Source organism: Lissotriton vulgaris, chromosome 5 (genome assembly GCF_964263255.1).
Source record: "Lissotriton vulgaris chromosome 5, aLisVul1.2, whole genome shotgun sequence".
Classification (NCBI taxonomy): domain Eukaryota; kingdom Metazoa; phylum Chordata; class Amphibia; order Caudata; family Salamandridae; genus Lissotriton; species Lissotriton vulgaris.
The window spans coordinates 469,797,249-469,817,615 of record NC_141693.1 but is presented as its reverse complement, the minus strand read 5'-3'; the positions used below and the strand labels follow the sequence as shown (position 1 = coordinate 469,817,615).

The 20,367-nt window shown below is 42.3% G+C and overlaps 1 protein-coding gene across 2 annotated transcripts in view; it reads left to right on the top strand.

The window, feature by feature from the left end:
- The window catches only part of LOC147711102 (rho guanine nucleotide exchange factor 19-like), a 265,736-nt gene that overhangs the window by 124,456 nt on the left and 120,913 nt on the right, over positions 1–20,367 (top strand). For both annotated transcript variants that reach the window (XM_086921908.1, XM_086921909.1), the window contains exons 4-6: positions 6,247–6,488; positions 16,580–16,740; positions 17,447–17,599. In XM_086921908.1, the coding sequence (XP_086778034.1) occupies positions 6,247–6,488; positions 16,580–16,740; positions 17,447–17,599 (556 nt within the window). The remainder of the gene's footprint in view (positions 1–6,246; positions 6,489–16,579; positions 16,741–17,446; positions 17,600–20,367) is intronic.

The window sequence follows — 20,367 nt, the reverse complement described above, 5'->3', positions numbered from 1 at the left end:
CTACGGGTCACCAGGCGCTTTAGAAATCGCAAAATAATAATAATAAATATAACTGAGATGCGGTGTTGGAGACCATATTGCCAGAACTTTTCGTGATGTCGATCAGGCCTTGGCATCTGGTTCACCCCCAACTTGTTTATGAAATGGACTCAAAAGTAAAACATATGTATAGTAACATTCAGACAAATAAACAGTGTACAAAGCAACAGATGTGGGAATCTCCAGAGGAAGAGTAGTCCGATGGAGTCCTTTATTTAGTACAACAGCCAGCCTACACATGTTTCATCGTTTTTCCAGGAACACAACCCTGAGGAACACGCAGCGACTCTGGAACACACTCCGGTATTGGGCTTTGTTTCACAATAGTGAGTCGCACCGGACTCTAAGCTGCACAAGAGCAGTTGGAAGCCCCGGAAGATTTTATATAAATTCACGACATGTATGCATCTTTAATAGCAGTGCCGATTGAATTTCACACGCAATCCAGAGACAAGGGACCTTCATCACATACAGGGGTCACTGATACTCGTTCGTCCATGGTCAAGGGCCCGGCTGGGTCGGAATTATCACCAGCTGAGCGACCTTCTGGTGTAACACAGCCATATAAAGCCCTGAGGATTCGCAATAGCGATGAAACTCGTGTCGGCTGGCTGTTGTACTAAATAAAGGACTCCATCGGACTACTCTTCCTCTGGAGATTCCCACATCTGTCGCTTTGAACACTGTTTATTTGTCTGAATGTTACTATACATATGTTTTACTTTTGAGTGCATTGGGAATACGTGTTATTTTGTGTTTTGGTAGTTTCTCTACCAAACATTGAGTGGTTTTAGGGCTCTCCACTCACCCAGGTGCACCACTCCACTTGCTTAGCCTTTATCAGTGTGTCTACTTTAGGTTGTGCACCCATTGTCCTTTCCTGACCAAAAGCCTTGAGGTTTTCTCTTGTTTATGTAATGGGCTGCTTAGATGTCCATCTGGAGCAGACGGCAGCAATGCAACTTTTAAGGGGCTTGAGTTTTGATCGTAAAAAGACCCTGCCAGTAATTCTAGGGAATTTTATGTGTAGGTTTTGTCTGGTGCCCAACGGCCTCCAATAGAAATATTTTTGCACCAGACCCCCCTAACTACCCAAGTTATCGTCTGATTCGATAATGAGGTCTGGGTGCTTGCCGAAGATGGCCTTGCCATTCCAGGTCAACATGTGGTCTAGCCACCACTGAAGTACTGCTCTGGTCAGATCGATCAGATCCACGTATGACATCCATCTATATAGATGCTGAATTTTGTAACTTTGAAGGGCCCTGTAGTGCAGGGGGGCTGGAAAAGTGCCTTGGACAGAGGAGGCTAGAAGTCCTACTAGCCTGGCAGTTGGGCTGTCAGAGTTGATCTGTAATCCCAGGAAATCCATGCATTAGGAAGGAGTAAGGAGGTATTTGCATTGTTTAGCAGAAACCCAAAGTCCTGGAGAAGGTGAATAGTCCCATATAAGTGGGTCTGGAGAGTACATTTTTCCTGTGCCGTCAGGATGTCATCGATATTCGTAATCAATCAGAACCCTCTGGAGTGAAGGTGTTCCACCACCGGTTTCATGAATTTGGTAAAGCACCAAGGGGTGGAGGATAGCCTGAAACAGAACTTTGTGTTTGTACCCTTGACTGTTTGAGTCAAATTGGAGATATTTCCTGTGAGGAAGGAAAGTATCTTTGAGATCTAGCCATACTATCCAGTCTGCACTCTGGATTAGGTCGTTGAGAAGATGGATGCCTTCCATCTTGAAATGTCGGTATAGAATCCAGCCATTCAATGATTTTAAATTGGACCACTAAGCAGGAACCCCCTCCCCCTCTTTTGGTGACCACAATAATGTTGCTGAAGAAATCTGTCAGGTGTAGGGTCGATTGCCATATTTATTCCTTCTGAAGAAACTGAGTCTTCCTGATCTATTAAAATCCACTCTTGTCTGGAAAAATAGAGGGGCGGAGTGTGGCTGTATTGGGAAGGGGACCCCTAGAACTGTATTTTAAATCCATGGATCATTTCCAGCATCCAGGAGTCTTTCGTAAGTTTCACTGAGTTGGAGAGAAAATCAGTGTTCTGCCCCTCAGGGTAATGGACTTTGGAGATATGAAGCTTACCTGAGGAGGAGCAAGCGGAGTCCTTTCCTTGTTTTGGAAGGTCCCTCTTCTGTATCTCCCTGACCCCCTCGATATCTGGAGGGGTAGAAAGAGCATTGTTTTTTTGGTGTATCTGTGGACTTGTGAATGGAAGCCTCTGGAGGGGCCTTGTAATGAAGTATAGCCCAGCTGAACGCCCTCTATATTGACCGGCCTGGCCAAAAATCCATAGGTGGAACACCCTTTGAAGGATGATTGGGCCTTGCCCAGGGCTGTAAAGGTCTGGACAAAGCTTCCCAGGTCCTTAACAAATTTGTCACCAAATACTAGGCCCTTAGCCGTAGGGCCTGTCTATGCTGTTGTCGCCCAACTGACAAGACCCAATTAGAATTGCCTAGAAGGCCCATCCGGCTAGATTGTCTGGATATACTTGTGTGCCAGCATCTTTACCTGAACAACCATTTCTAAAGTGTTGTGGAGGGGAACCTGCCAAGTCGAGGACCTGGTCTTCACAGGCCTTCCATGACCTGTATGTATCCTTTTTTGGCTCTTTCGCTGACCGCTTCAGGAAGGTCACCAGGTCGGGTTCATTTCAGGAGTTCCACTACCTTGTCAGGGATGTCTGGTCTGGGGCATTCAGAGCGCAGTCGATTGCAGATATTGCGGTCAGAGCTTCTGAGAAGTAGTGATTGCAGGTAGTCTAACATTGGAGGAAGTGGGCACCAGTTGGAAGAGGGGGTTGGATAATGTAGTCCGGATCAAAGTCCAAGGAGTATGAAGAGTCTACGTTGTATAAGTATTGGAATTCTGGGTGGTCCAGAGCTTATTTTTGAGCTTTTGGCATGGAGAGGTGGGATATGAGAGTTGTAAAAATGTGAGGAGTGAGTGGGTGCCATGTCCAAATCGTCGTTACCATCCCTAGGGCAAGGGGATGTGTCTCGACGAAGGTCCAAACACTGAAAAAGCATGGTCAGGGATGAGGCTCAGTGAAAACTGGTTCACGGTGGCTGCATGTAGCTATTCAGGTGACTTGGCCAAGGGCTCAACTCCCCTGTGTTGAGGAAGGATTGTGGGAGGAATGAAGGGTTTAGAGAAGGTGGAGTTAGGAGTGTACTTCCTCAACTGACATGTGAAGCGTTGGAGGGCAACAGTCAGGTCTCTGTTTACAAAGTGGGGGACATGGTTGTCAAGAGCTTTCAAAAGTAAGTCTTCAAGAAGGTACTAGTTTGTAATCACCTATTCTTTAATCTCTTCCTGATGCAAGTGTCTGTCGTTTAAGGTGATAGGTATGGAGGTTCAGTGAGGGAGCAGTGGGGGTTTCTGAGGTATGCTGCTCAGAAAAAAAGGGGGTTAGCGACCAAGATGTTCGGCTGCTTTACAGAAGGCAAGTCTGCTACAATTGTCCCCGCTGGCTCAGCCTGTAGATACAGTTTATACTTGCCCCAGTGTTCTGGGTGTGGGTGAAGTGCTGGGAATCTTCCACAAGTAAGCAGGGTAAGTGTATGCATTGGAAGTCACTCTTCTTGCCAAGCGTTGGCGTGTCCTCACAGCCAGCTACTTTTGGGTTTCCTGAGTTGCTGCTTGTGCGCTTGCGGGGGAGGTAAAAAGGGGATTTGGCCGCTAGACGGCAGTCCTGCAGAGCACTTCTTGCACCTGGGCACCCTGGTCAGGTGTGTTAGTAGTAGCTGGTTGAGTAGGGCCTAATATAGCAGAGCAAAACGATACAAACCGCACCATAAACTATGGGAGAAAAAAAATCACTTCCAGTTACCTAGCTGAATGGTTAGCGACAAAGAAAGAGGATTTCAAAATGGTGTTGAGGTGTTTTATGGCACCAGGGACCGCTAGATTGCTTTAAAGTGGTCATAAAAAGAATGATGGGAGATGTACTTTTCTGTAAAAGTTTGTTTTGATTGGCTGCTGTGAAAATTCTATTCAACAGAGAAGAAGGAAAAGCATAATCTGAAATTGTTTAGTGCACGCGAAAGCTCAAATGAAAAAAACATTTTCTATAACTTTTCAAATCCTCCTCAGTCGTATGAAAAGGCCTGGCACGCTAAATTAAACATGTTATTTTAACAGCAGAAGCTGTCAATTGATTCCTTAGTGTTCTATTGTTACTTTATCATAGAGTTCTATTGAACTGTGGCACCGTATTCTTATCTAGATTTTTTTCTATCCAATCATTTGAATCTTTGGTCGACTAGACCGTTTTTGTCTGCTAAGAAGTGTAAAGGGAAGAACATCAAATTCATAATAATTTAGTATGAACCCAAATCAATCAAATTCAAAGGATCCCACGGACTACAGAATCAGTTTAAGATGTATTACAAAGCCAAAAATAACTGGAAATACAGGCACCTCAGCAAGAGATTAAGAAAATAAACAGGCACTAACACAAACCTAATCCTACGCAGAAGTCTCATACGACTCAGGATTATTATCAATGTTATTTCTAAAACCATCAGGCAAATGTTAATTCCTGCTTGAAGTCTCGGCTGCGTTAGCTCAAAGAAAATAGAATATTAGTCTGTCCCTACACTATCTCTAAGGTGACATCCCTACTTAGCAATCCCACCCAGGCAAGAGAAAAAGGTGTCAGCAGTAAAGCCTTCCTAAGAGGTTCACTAGCTTTCCATGGGTAAGTAGCCTAAGCTACAGAGCTCGTTCTAAGATGATCCTTTTTGCTTCTCCCCCTTCCTTCTCCTCTCCACCCTCTGGGTACTATCCCTAATACAAAATCCCAAAAACATTAAACATGCCTTAAACACACCCCTTCGGCAGGTCTCCTCTCCTGTATTTTTCCAACAAAACTTCAACTTCATCCAAAACCGTTGGTGTGTCCTTGGGTCCCAGGCACCTTCTCCGCCAAAATTATCGTCTTGACATTCCTGTTCACTCCGACCGTACTCTCCTCTACCATCCTAACTCCTAAAACAAAAGGCTATTCTTGCTAATGAAACATGTGTCCTTGCACCTGCAACAGAAAGCCTGTGAGCAGATCGACTTTGCACGTACACAAGTCTACAATCCAAATTCAACTAAGAAAAGGAGCCTTCCCAAGGAAAATACATTTCGGCCTACAACATTTAGCCAATCTACGAAAACCCAATTAGGCCTTTAGTGGTGCTCTCATACAATCGGGCCTTTACATTTAAACACATTTCTAAACTACATCATAAGCGTTACATTCAAAATAATTATAAAAGCATTACATTTCACTCTTAAATAAGCAAACCTACATTTGCAACTTTTAGTGGGTGCACGTTTAATCCTAATGCTACATCTTATATGTGAAGCAATAATTTCTCCATTACTTGAGGCATATTCTCGGTCAAACACTACATTAGTCTTCAAATGATATGAATATTCTAGACATTCTAACATAATTTGATTAATTACTACACTTCTAATAATCCCACATTAATACAGTCTTCTAAATATGCGGGTGTTAACTACCCATGATTATGACGCACCCCAACAATTTTCAGAATAACATGGCACTCTATCAGTTCCCCTCCCCCTTTGATGACCTGTGTCATCACCAAATTACACCATTCTTGGGGAAGGAACCGACTTAAACAGAATTTGTTGCCCTTCTCCCTCGCCTAATTTATTTAAGGAACTTGTAGCAGTGAAGATGAGCACCATTTTCATGTACATATCCACTCTTCTGCACAGGAAAGTCTGTGATTTTAAAGGTCCCTTCTACAGCAGCATATCTCCCACTACGGGCACTTTCTGTGAAGGGAACATTCTTTGTGATTTTCATAGCACATAAGTGTTTAGTGATGTGCGTTAATGCTGTAATGAAGCGTGTCTCGAGTGCTATTTATGCATCTCCATGGTCTATATCACCTGGATAGGAGCGCATCAAATACAGCAGCAGTAGTAGTGATCAGCTGTCTTAGTTACAATGAAAATGAAGTGCATGTGTACATCACCTGCAACCACCAGCACCAATTAAGCACAATACACAAGTCCATGAAGTTAACAAAGGAGGTTGGCAGAATGAGCCATTGGAGAAGGAAGATGGCATTTTGGCACAAATATTTGCTTGGTTCTATCTGTCAGTTGTCGGAAGTTTGGTTATATTTTCATTGATCCCAGCTCCTATTCTCCTTACCAGAACCCCTTTACCAGGAGTACTGGTCACAGTGCACTGGAGTGGACCCAAACCCTGGCTCGCCTGGCTTCCATTTGGACCGCTCCCGCTCCCTCTCCATGACAGCTGTGATAGCGGTAGGGCTCCTGTCTCCTCCTCTGATGTCTCCTCGGGATTCAACCTTCACCTTCTGGCAGGAGATTCCGCAGGTGAAGGAGAGTGGGCTGCTGAAGCACATCACCCCCCAGGAACGTAGACTGCAAGAGGTAAGGCGAGCAAGCACTTGGAGGAGGTCTGAACGTGTTAAAATGTGAAGGGGTCTGTATACATGATATGTGGTCTAGAATACTTACAAGGGGATTGTTTATAAGAGCCCTGCCAGTGATGCAATTGAGGATATAAAACATGGTAGATGAGATGACAGATCTTTGCACCTGACAATACTGGAGAATGAGGGATCCATTCAAGCCCGCTCAGTGTCTCTGTCTAACACTACCACAGACTACTGGCGGCCTCTTACTATGTGAAAATACCATAAGCTGATGGAGGCCCTCTTTGAGCCAGATGGAACAGATTGAGGTATCACTTTGTTGTCCTTGAGAGTAGCACAGATTGAAGTAGCTTTCTCCGGCTATCACTAGCAGAAACTTAGGGAGCTCTTCCTTTTTAGGTCATCTTTCTGGATCTGAAGCTTTCCCAGCATACCTAATTTCCTTCTTTTAAAGCTAGATCATCTAGGAGGCACTGACCTGTGTGTGCTGTGGATATGAGTACTGAAAGTTTTTTATGTTTGTATTTATACTTCTCATGGGATTTGAGCAACAGTATAAAGAGTTCTTCAATACAGAAGATACCAAGAAGTGGCATCCTGAGTGCCTAGTGCACAATGGATTAGATTTTTAAAAACACTATTAATGTGATAAATACTCAATATAAATACTTTCTACCACCTTAAAAGGTAGAAAAGCAGAGTCAAACTGGGCTTTAACAAAATGGTGGATTTCACATTATTCTCCACAGCAGATGCTTAGCTTGCTGAGGTGTCTCCCAGAATAGTGAAAATTGAATGGCAAAAATTCATAGGCACTTTGCCAGACTAATAATTTTTTCCAATCTTTTTTTAATTGGTGTTATTGTTTACATATACACTTGCAACATCACATAGCCTGCACAGCTTTCAGTGTCCCAGATAATCAAAATGAAAATGTTTATACCTGAACAATCAAAAGCAGGCCTCTGTCCACCAATTATGCGCTGATACTACCTCATTATTAAGGCACCTATTCCTTGAAAGAATATACACCTATTGTAGAGGGGATTTAGAAGTAATTCCTATGCATATTTTATTTATCAATGATTAACAAATGGAAAAGCTTTTAGTACTGCAATTTCTGTGTAGGCATGTTGCATTGAGTTTAAAACCCTTAGGTGCAGGAGATCTCTAAATTATTCGAAGAGGCACCTCTTAGGTTTCACAGGTGTCTGCTTTCCATTCATGTGAATGTGATCTTTTTCCATCCCTAAAATGTCCCAGACCCAATATATCCCATCTCTTAACAGATTTGGTCTTGCCACATTGTTTTGTCAAAGTCTTGCTGCACATATTGCTAGTAAGAACTACTTGCCCCTTTTGGAATGTTGTGTACCCCTCTGCTTTTTGGACTGACCCAGTAATTGTGTAATTCATGAATCTTGGGTGTATTTGTCTGACAGTCAATCAGTTGCGTAAATTATCTTTGTCAAATAGTTTGGGATTTTTGGGCCGTGCAATAGTATGTGTATCATTGCGCCTTATTCTTCAGATCTCTCTAATTTCTGTGTGCCTCACCTTTAAATCTCGAGGGGTGTGTGATACCAGTAGAGTACACTTTTAATACAGACTTCTTTTCCAGTAACGTATCTAGGTGAGGAAGTATTCTAAATGTATCATCCCATTCTATTTGCTATGAGTGTGCACCCTATCTTTCATTCCCATTATATTTCAGCTGGAAATCTTTATTGTAGGAATTCTTACTATAAATGTATCAATCTCAGATCACCCTTCTGTCACTCTTTTGTAAGAATCCATCTTTCAAATTTGAATAGATGCTGACTAGCATGTGGTATAATACAAGACTGAAAAATCAGTTCCCTATCTAATCATGAAATTGTTCTATTGTGGTTGCCTTGCTCCTTCTTGATGGTTCAAAAGGGCTAAACACCCTCTGCCTTAAACAGCTTGCCTATTTTCGTACACCCTTTGATTTTCCCCATATGCTATAAGAATTCTCATCAAGTGCTGGAGCTAAGGCGGGATTGTCTACGAATGCCATTGAAGGTGAGGGACAGGAGGGAGAGGCCCAATCGTTGACTTCTCTGATCCCAGACATGTGGGTTGGCTCTCATAACTGGGGATGAATATTGCCCCATGTACCTGGCTTCTTCTCAAGCCAATAAGTATTTGAAATGTAGGTCCCAGCAATGATTGATTTGATCTATGTAGCAAACGTGTTTTTCGATTTCAATCATTCAAAAATTTACAATGGAGTGAAGTTGGGCAGTACTGTATTCATGACATTGGGGAGACCAATCACTCTTTCATGGTGATCTTAGAAAATCACACATGGTCCTTGCCTTTATCAGCCAAGATAAAATTAATGCACTTTATACATAGTTTTAAGCAAAGAGGAAGGCATCAGTATTGGGACTGTTTGGAAGCAACCCAACAAAGAAAAGCCCCCATATGCCATGATAAGTCCTTCTGAATAGCTTTTGTAAATAGAGTATATAATGGTGGTGATTACCTATTCCCTGGTAGATATTATTTGAACCACTAACTAAGTTATTGATTCCTTCACCCATTGAAAGTGGGAGAGGCCCTGTAGAACCAGAATCTGCCTCTGTGTGGCTATTTTCAATAAATGTGATTTCTGTAAGTTAATCATAAATACTGCCACTTCGGTTTGCTCAATAGACTCTTTCATCGGTGGCAAGTGGATGAATAGGAACATTTTTTGAATCAAGATGTCTGCATCCGTGGTCAACTTGTGCTCATACTTCACAAACCTCACTCCTTTGATAATGTTGATTCATCTTCTACTTTCCATGCCTTTCAGGGAATAGTCCATAAGGAAGCATTAAACATTAAGGTAAAAGGGGCATGGTTAGGCCTATGTTCTATTTCAGTTTCCTGTATAATTTGTAAAATGGATGTTGATACAAGGATTTGATCTAACCTAGCATATGACTGGGGTGTACAGATAAGTAAGATGTATATTCTGAGTGTTGTGATGGATAATCGTCAGCCATTCCCATACTCGTCAGTCTGTATTCTTCATTTAAGGTCAGCCTGTCTGTCCTCTTTGAATCGAGCATCTATGATTAGAGCTATCCAGAACTATGTCAAGATCTCATGCAGTATTACCTTCCCTTCTATTGTGAGGGTGATGGCGCACTTAAGGAATTTTTCCTTACCCAATATTTGGGGCACACAGATTAACATCTGTGTATAGTGTGAACCTATTTTAAGCACAAGAGGCCCAGACCTACTTGTACTGCCTGGTACAGCTTTTACCACTTCACAAATGGCACCTAGTAGAAGCATAGTAACTCCACCTGTCTAATGTACTGAGCAAAGAATTGTTTGGACAGCCATTTCAGACTATGAAAAGACCAGTGCCTTTGAAGGAGAGATTCCCCTGTATTAGCATATATATTTCCCTTCATTTAGTGTAACATGCTTTGCTTTTCACCGAGGTATTTAGGCCTTTAGCATTACACCTAATAATCTTAACCATGGTGTTGTGTGTTCCATTCTACTTTGTTGTTAGCAGAGGTTAGTGAGTCTTTATGGCCTTGTTCTACTAGAGCTGTGGAAACCGTACCTGTGTCAGTAGAATCGTTTCTTAACCTGTAACCTCAACTGCCTATTAACTGACTCATAAACTGACTCTGTAAGAACCCAACTTCCCCAATAAAACAACCCTGGGATTCCTAGCCACCTCTGAATACTCCAGGTCATGTTCCCTGGGACTTTAGACGACCGGCGAGCACCCTTCCACCTCACACCTTGTTCCCTCAACCACACCATGCTAACATTTGTAAAAGGGAGCAAATCTCGTTTTCAAGTATATTCTTAAACTTCTTGTGAGTGTGCTTCGAAGCCTCCTGATCCATATGATTGGTCCTTCATGCTGCCAATTTTTCATCCTTTGTAACACTTCTGTTTTGCCACTGCACTTTCTTTGGAGGATGGCTTTTTTCTCCCCGATGGGTCTTATTGTGTGCTATTTTGTTTGTAATTGTGTATTTTCCTGTGTGAGGGTTTAGGTCTGCTGTGTCCTGCAGCAGTACTATTTTTTGGTTCTCTTGATGGAGGTGGTGACCATTCTTTTCCCATTCCACATACAGATAATGCTGAATTTTGTGAACACAGAAGATCTGTTATCGGCCTAAATTCTCTTGGCAGCCTCAGTGGCATTTGCTAGATAATGGAACAACTGTACTTTGTGTTCTTGATCAAACCATTCCCTTTTCTGTCGAGCTTTGGTCATGGTATTAGACTCTTCTAAATATAACTTAGGGGAGGGGTTTTCTTGACCACCTTAGGCTTACTCTGAATGCAGTCCAGTCTCACCAGGGGTGTGGGAGTGAATGCCCCCTTTCCCCCCACATTTAATGTTGCTCTTCCCATCTCTCGTTTGCTGTTCTTTTGTGGTCATCCACCCTGGCTTCATCTCACCTTTGAACGCTTTTGGTCCAATAATGATCCTTTGGTTGGTTGTGCCTGTAATGCTGCTGTGGATAACACATCCTTGACCGACTGTCACTCTGAACATGGCCTCCGGTAAAAACAAAATTACAGTCCCTTCCTACAACAGTTGTGTGCAGCTCCTCAGTTATTCCTTCCGGCCTAACAGATAAGGTAGGAAGCTCAAATTTGTCTTGAGTTGGTGCTGCATTTGTTAGAGTGGAAATCTCACTGTAATCTGTTTAGAACATTTAGTAAATGTGGCGGGAATTACCTTTTTAATTACCATTACTATTTTTCCACGCCAATATATATTCTCATATATATTCTCGAGGTGACTAATCTTTGCCACCATGTATGTTTTGACCAAAAGTACTCCCTCATAAACGCAAGCAAATTAAATACAAATAAATATTTTGTAAGTAGTTTAAAGTGTTTTATTTTATAATTGAAGACCATGGTTTCTTGGAGTCTTTATTGATTAGGTTAATATCGGGCAAATTACAGAATTGATAATAGAAAACAAGAATTAGTGCCGATCATATTATAATATCATACTGCACATTCCATTAAGGAAAGATTCCCTATTTTAAGAATTGGGCACAAATTATGTCGGTCAGAACCCATAAACAATTAAAAAATAAAGGCAAGAGTGAGATTAGCATGAAGTGAGATTTGCATGAAGCTAATAAATCAATCATTAATCATTTCAGAGTTTCTCATAAGAAGAAAATAAAGCATAGAGCAAATAACGATTGGTAAATCCAATTAGTCAAAGCAAAAAGCTTAGGGTTTTATTAAATGTCACAGGGACACAAAGCCTTTTGTTCAGCTCTGCAGCCTTGCCTCACCCTCTTCAGCAGCTGAATCATAGTTTCTCCTCCCCTGCATCTAGATCTGCACCTCTCTGCTCCCCTCCATCTAGATCTGTTCTCAAAATCACCTCTGCTCTCTTCAGTTATGGATCTAAGTCTCCCCTCGACCTCTGGTTCTGCTCTGTTCTCTGACTCCTAAGCTAGGAAAATGTTACAAAATATGTGGTCTGTTCTAGTCTTCTCCAATTGAAATCCAGAATTCTCTGGTAAGCACATCTTCCCATTCCTCCAGTTCATGCTCAATTCATCAGGCACTGCCTATTTCTTTGTCCTCTTTTGTAATGTAACTTGTCTTGTGCATCCTCCCTATGCTTACCCATGCTCTACTGCTTGGCCCTTGATGATGTCATTGGAATGTTGGGATGGTTGAACAGTAAGGAGATGTCAGTTGGCATGAGGGGCTGAGCAGTGGAACTGCTCCTGGTGGGGTCTCTACTCTATCTCATGGATCTGAAGAAGAAATAAAGTTATGATCCTGAACTATACACTACAGACTATGGATCTTTCTGTATTGTAACACTGACGACGATGTAAAAGAATCTGCGTGCTACTTCTATGGATTTGGACTTTGGACTTTCAAGAGACTAAAGGACTTGGATTTGAATTTGGAGAAATTTGGCACATCTAAGACTCCACCAGTGACCACTTCATCGGTCTCCCTATTCATGTAAGTGCCAGTTTCTTTTTCAATGTTTTTGGCAGTACTGGTTTGCTGTAACTTACTACGAGCTGTTTGGAGAGATGGTACTCTGTTTAATGCTGAGGATGACATGAAAAGAGCGTGTGGTTTTCATTACTTGCCTGCTTCACTTTACCGGATTTATCAGCTCTTTTTTTGGAACACAAAGCGAGTCTGGAGTTTGACTCTCTGTTTAGATTGTGAAGATCTGCCTACAGTTTTTGGCCCTGTGACTGACGTGTGAAGTAACGATGTGGAAACTATCTTTTTGTCATGTTTTGGATGTCTGCAGGACCATCAGAGCCAAGCCTCTGTGCCATCGCAATGTTTTAACTGGCAGTTTCTCTGTGATCGCACCGCAATTGTTTTGGCTGCTTTGTGTATCGAGCAGTTTATTTGGAGGATTGTTGCTGCCATCTACTGGTCTCATCTGCGTTTGGTGCACTCCAACAAGTAAACTACGTGATTTTGATGAACTTGACACCCTTGAGATTGAACTTACATGATCGAGTGCTTAATTTAAGAAAAATTTCTACAACCTCTTTCGGCAAATTTTGTTTTACCCCATGGTGAGAGAGCAACACGCACATAGCAACGTTGAAAATCGAATTAAATGACTGCTTTTTAGTACGCTGTACATCAACGGCTCTACATGAAAAGAAGCGACATGGGACTTTATTGTTGAGCGCTTCCGTGTAATGAGGGACATGCTAGAGAAATTGACACTGAAGAAAAGTATGCGTTTTCACATCTGTTGCTTTAGAAATTGTAACGGCTACTCTTACCGTTACCGAGCGCGCCCTGCTGCTCGCGCTGCTTTCACTGGCTCTGACTCCTCTTGCGCTGCTCCGTTTTCCTCACTTTCGGCCACTGTTTCCGTGGCCTCCCTCAGCGCGCTCTATTTCCCTTCGTTCTTCACGACTTGCCGGTTGTGTGTTATGACGTCACCACGTATAAACGTCATTGTGAGCACGCATACCACCATCTTAGTTTCTATGGGTACCGGCACAACGTAGGGAGCGATCTGATTTCTTCATTGAAGCAGCTAAGTTTGTTTTTTGTTGGCAGTTTTGATGTATCGGTATTTACGAACTGCAGCTCATTTTATGAATTTAGTTACAACGATCTGCAGCACACTTCAGGAGAGGCACTTTACATTAACTTTTCCAAGGTACTGTTTATTTCCATGTGCTGTGTGCGTGTCAACATTTTAGTGGAATGGCTCGGGAGCAAAGATCGAGCTCCGGTGTTTGATATTATATAAGGGCCAGGGTGGTCAAGACTTTTGAAGGAAAATTTTCATGTTTTTAGCATGTTTAAATTATATTAAGTGAATCTTATGATGGAGCCTTCTATGTTGGTTGTTTGGTGTATGCATTAGTGGGGTTTCCCTTGTCCAGCTGTTACTGTTTACGTATGGGAAAGGGAATGTGTGTGCATGGTACCAGTAGTGTATGCAGAAATGGTAGTACACTGTTTACACTATTTTCCTTATCTGGTTATTGTATGCTGTATGCTGTCGTGTTGGACTGTGTGTGACGGATAGTCTGTCTTTTTAGTAGCTTCTCATTTGATTTTGTTTTTACTCTTTTGAATTGGTTTTTACCTCCTGTTGTATTTCAGATTTTGTAGAGAGTCCAGGTGTTTTGTGCTCTCATTTGGGTTGTGGGTAATTTAGTTGGTTACCCCTCAGGCTATGTGCAGTTTTCTTGGTTGTGGGTGACTTAAGCCTGTCACCCCATTAGTCTTTCATGGTTTTTGGGAGGTGTTTTCCCCAATAGGGTGGTGATTTGCCCTTTACATTATGTTTCAAGGTTTTTGGGAGGTGTTTCCTTTAAAAAAAAAAAATTCCTATGGGAAGGAGGTGGGGTGAGGATGGTTTACCTCCGTTGTTGGGTGTGTAAGTTCTAGTCCCTGACATTTTCTGGAGTTGCTTTAGGACTTTTGTGTGGGTCTTTGGTTATGGAATTATTTATGAATGTGTTTGGAGTGTTAGAAAGTTTAGAACTTGGATGTTGAATCGCTGTGTTATTTGGCTCTTTGTTTCTGAATCTTTTTGACATTCTCTTTGTGCTTTTTCATCTTTGCACTTTTACTTCCTTGTGAATTATTTTGCATGTGTGCTTATGATTCCTTTGTTGATTTTGATAAAAGGGGGATGTGTTGTAATGGAACTTATCTTGTGCATCCTCCCTATGCTTACCCCTGCTCTACTGCTTGGCCCTTGATGAAGTCATTGGAATGTTGGGATGGTTGAACAGTAAGGAGATGTCAGTTGGCATGAGGGGCTGAGCAGTGGAACTGCTCCTGGTGGGGTCTCTACTCGATCTCATGGATCTGAAGAAGAAATAAAGTTATGATCCTGAACTATACACTACATACTATGGATCTTTCTTTATTGTAACATCCCCACAGCATATTTGGAACTTATTTAAAATGACCTCGTAAACACGATATATTTGTTACAAGAGAAAATTATTATTTAAACTGGAAACATATTGTGGCAATGCATTTTGAAATGTTTGTGCATTTTATTTATACAGAAAATAAATGAGACTTTAAGTCAGTTCATGAATAGAGCTCGTTTAAATTATCATTCTACCAGCAACTAACACGATATCAGGACGGCTTCTGAGAGTCTATTTCACTGCGTATTCTGTTAAGGACAACGTCAAAGCGTCTTACCCGCAAGTTGCAAACTATAAATTATATTTAGCGGTCAGTGCTCTTGTGCATTTTTTTTTTTAAATGTAGTTAATTTAATACAAACTATACACTACCATTTCACACGTTTAATAATTATTGTACTTTACAAAAACACATTCTATAATTAAAACAAAATCTAAACTAGTTACATTAACTATGAACTTTTACTTGTACATGTTTTAACATTTTTAAAAAGCATGAATTATTACCAGAGAAAAGCCTTTGAACCCTAGTGTTTTCATTGTATGCACTAAATGTCTGTGTAATTTTTAAAAGTCATGGGCAGATTGTCATTTTCGTTTGTTATGGAAGTCACATTTTATTTTGTAAGTTATTTCCTACACTATTGAAGCTCCTCCAAATTGGCACCAACCAGTAGTTGTCATATGCTACGTTTGCACGTCCCTGCTGCTGCTCCATTCCGCTCTAAATTAGTGGTGTCTTGAGCACGGGACCCAAGGATGCCCCTTATGGACACAATGGCACTTATGCTCTACAGGGCCATGTCCTATGCCATGACATACAGCCAGGCTTGACATGAAGGGGTTCTGCAGATGTTAAAGTATACCCCTTTCCCACAGCACCCTATCCCTCCCCTAGCGTACTGGGTCTGTAACCAGTCCAAGACTTGCTCATATACCCACATCTTCCCTGACTCCCCTAACACTTTCCTAGGTGTTCTTCTCAGTTCAAGGTGTATTTGTGAGGGTAATATCCTCGCTGTGCAGGGGTTCTTGGCGCAGAGTACGTAGGCTAATACTTACTCCTATGGTATCTCTGGAGGCTAGGGTCAGCTAGCGCTCTGTGGACCTAGCGCAATAAGGAGTTGCCATGATGGGCTTGGAGTAGTTGATATTCGGAGTAAGAGCATAGTTTAGTAAACAGGACTGCTCCATTTCCATGTTGGCCATGTCCCCCAAATAACGATTGAAACACAAGACAAGGAGTACAGATTGAACTCTAGCAAAATATGTATAGCAAAATATGTAGAAACTATCTGTTAGGAAAATATGTTGTAATGTATTAGAGGATGGCTTAAAATGTCTACATTGTCCATTTGGTGCTTATCAGGCACTCTGTTGAAGCCAAAGGCCTGTCCTAGGATTGTAATTGCAACAAAGCCAGATCACCTTTGGAAACATGTAGCTTTTAGTCCGTGTGTCCCCTCAGAGGCCGAAGTTTGAAAATAACCACCTAGTGGTGAAGTTTCTCTGAAGGGACAGTCTGTATGCATTTTTGTTTTGTTCTCCCTCCACCCCAGGAACTTGTGGTTAGGATGTATGCTTAGGTATGAGGTCGGCCATGCTACTATGTTACTATGTTATTGCTTTTCATCACCTGTGATGCTGTTGTCCTCTTTTATTTCAGACTGTGTTTGAGGTGGTTACATCAGAAGCTTCATATCTCCGCAGCCTCTCATTGGCCGTGAATCACTTTCAGAGATCTCAAAAGCTCACGCAATGCCTCTGTGTCACTGAGGTGCACACGCTGTTCTCCAACCTGCAGCAGGTGATGGATGTAAGCGAGAGGTAAGAAACAGAAACATTATCCCCCCCCCCCCCCATCTCCCATATTCCTAAAAATCCTATGCAAATGGTAAACGTTAAGCCATGTTGCCCTATGACTTTGTATTTCATAGCATGGCACATGTATTTCTTGTATTCCTTGGAATTGCAAGACTGATGTGCCACAGAATTCTGCCAATGCACCTCTTCTCTGCAGTGTGCACTAATACTCCTTCACTGAGATATCACACAGAGCTCTGCCATTGCATTTTGAACTGCAGCAGTCCTAGATCAGAAGAGAGAACCACATGCAACTGCACTAGTACACCTCCATTGTGCTACAGTCTCCCTGCTATTACATTGCTGGGCCCTATCTACAAGTCTTCCAGTGTTTGACCTTTCCCTCTCCTCTCCTTCACCATCCTTGTAGTGGGAAGAACTACATCTGTCATGGTTCCTCCCTCCTGATCTTTGGCATACCATACTGTTCAGTACTGATTCTCTACAAAGGTCTACCAATGTCCCTCCATCATGACCAACTGCACCCTTGCCAATCCAACACCGGGGCACCAGAACACAACACTGTCAATGCTCCTCCAGTTTGCCCCAAATCTTCTTAGAACGCAGTCCCCCTTTTTACCTTGTGGGCTCAATTGAGAAGGGACGATAGCTCCACAATCTCTACTTTCTTACCTTCCACCCTGGTGACTCTTTACCCGTCTTCTTGTAGTTTTCTCATGGATCTGGAGGAGGAGCTGGAGGTGGACATCTTTCTCTCAGGAATTGGAGAGCTTGTCTTGAAGCACTGCCCATCTTTTCACAAAGTCTACGTTCCCTATCTAACCAACCAGATGTACCAGGAGCAGCTTGCACAGCGGCTGATGTAAGGAATACCTGTGTCGCCAGTATATCCAACCATTTCCTTTGAAACAGAGTTGCTGTGTTGCATCTGAAATTGATTAAATTAATGCTTTGCACTTTGCAACAGTTATGTGCAAATTGACAAACTGCTTTCTTTTTAAAATTAGCTGAATATATAGTGAATCTGAAATCGCTTGCCCGCTTTGTACTAACCTTGTCCTGGTAGTGTTTGAATTGTCTGGGTCACTTCTAGCTATTGAGGCTCCCTAGGAAACAATGTAGCTTTATCAGATTCAAAGTGTCTTAAAATGGGCACCGCTTTGAGCTTTTAGTACAATCCAAATGGCTATCCTGGACCATTCCGGGAAAAGGGGTGGGGATTGGATGGGGTAGGAATTATAAACTTAGTCTTCAGCACGGTTGACCTGGTTAACTAGAATAGCTTGGGAAATGTTTTCAATTCAATGTTTGTACTCAAGTGACTTCTGCTTTTAATGCTTCTACGTAGATTCTGTCCATTGATTACATATTTTCTGAACACTTTAGGATTTATTTAGGTTCCAGAATCCAAGGTATTAAAGCACACATTTTTCAATCGAAAATTTAATTTTACAGAAAATAATTACCACCATGCTTTTCTCCTCTCGTTTTTAACAAGCCTACACAACCTTTATTATTATTATTATATTTCTTATATAGCGCCAGAATCGACCCCCGAAGGGGTATCTCCGCGCTTGCCTTGGGAACCCGTCCTGGTTTTTCCCTGTGAGATAGCCCCTACAGGGCATCCCCAAGGTGAAAGCCAGGCATCCCGCCGCGGGGGGCCGTTGTGGAGATTAAGCAAGCTTAATGCCCAGAGTTGCAGAGTGTGAACCCATGATTAGGTCAGGCACCGAAGCGAGAACTATCGAGTCCGTGGACATTTGAGCTCAGCACCCTGCGCGTCTAATTGAACCCTGGTCCCGGGTCTGACCTCTGCTTCAGGGTCGGCCTGCTCTAACCAGTGAGCCACACTTCTCCACCTTGAGATATGATATTTAAAGACTGGTGTTGCACTCACTGTTTCCATTGCTGCAAACTTGCAGATTCCTTTACCTTTCTGGCCAATCTAGACCTTTATGAAAACTTCCAATCCTCTCGCAGTTTGTCCGGAGTAGTGCTTCTGACCTACAACTTTTGGAATTCAGTCAATACTGAGTTTATTTTGCGTTAGTGTTTAACTTGGGGCCTTGATTACAAGTTGTGTGCATTAGTGTGGAAGATTAACCATATCCAGTCAAACCCATTACCCCAGGGCTACCTCCAATTTGGAGGTTTTTTTTTACTTTCAAGTGAAGCAGAACCCGCATTTAACACACCAAATTCTGCATGTTTTGCCTTATACCCGGGTCTTTCTATTGATATTTTTAACCAGTTTGACTGGCAAAAAGCTGCAGGTGAAAACCACAAGGGTGGGTGCATATCACACAACTCTAAATTCCGATGTCTGTGCAATCTTCTTGCACATGGATCAGAATTTAGTCCTGATCTTGTGATTACGGCCTAGAGTGAGCCTTGAAGGGAAAGATAGACTGGGTCAGATCAGGATTCCCCCCCCCCCCCCTCCCCTTGGCGTTGACTATACCAGGGTCATCAGTAACTCCAGCGGGTGAAACTACTTCCTGTTTGGATTTATTGGGTATTAATGTGGAAATATGTTTCCATGTTTAATCCCATGTTTCCCCAAGCATGTCACATCCTGGGATTCGGTATGTTTTAAGCAGCTGATATCTCTTCATGAAATAAAACCGGTCATCCTGCTTGGACCTTAACCCCCATTACCTGCCCCACCAGGGTACTGGGGCACCAACAATAAGGCCCTAACAATGAACCAGATAGTGCCAAGCAGCAGACGCATGTTATGGCAACAGTAGATTTTAAATACATTATGGGTTTCTACATCTTAGCGCCAGGTGTCTCCTCTCTCCTTCCCTCTATTCAAATGGATGTATACAAAAGGTACATGTATGAATTATAGGAACTAGATCATCCATTTTGCATCTCTACCTAACTTTGCTCATCACCACATCATGAGAGTGTAATGGAAGAGTTGTAAATATAATTGCAAGCTTCCAGGATAGGAGTCATGGCATGAGCATAATTCTTGTAAAAGTAGTTCTTTGTTGACTGGTTCCCTTTCTTACTACAGAATCGCCAATGCCCTTTTCCCCAATGTCAGGCTTCAGTAGATGAGGATGTGTGGTATTTCAGGTTAGTCAAAACAAATTTAACTAAAGAGGGTTGGGCACACAATAGGCAAAGGAGAGTTCACTCAACTAACATTTGAGGTAATTTGAATTTTTATGGTCAAGAAATGTCCCCTAACGTGTACCCCACCGTCTCCATGTACGAGCTTAAAGTGCATGTAACTTCCCTCCTCGACCAGCTATGAAGACGCAAATACATTTGCGTCTAACGTTAACATGTCCTCTTTAAGATCCACCATGAATGGATTGATAATTCAGTTCCTAAGTATGCCTTGCCAACGTCTTTTCATGGTGCACTTTCACGTTTTCCTAGCCCTGCAGAGCTAGGCCCTGATTTCTGCCATCGAGCCCTTTCTGCTCTCTGCCTCCTGAAAGCTGCAACGTGGGATACATCCCTGACCTCTGTCCTACTCCCTGCGTGGCGAGAGGTGCCCGGCTCGGCCTGCTTGCCTGCCAAAGACAGTATTTTGCCTTCAAGTTATCAGTATAGTCGAGCTCAGCTCCTCAAACACATTCCAGTCTAGCAGAGTAGATAAACAATCCC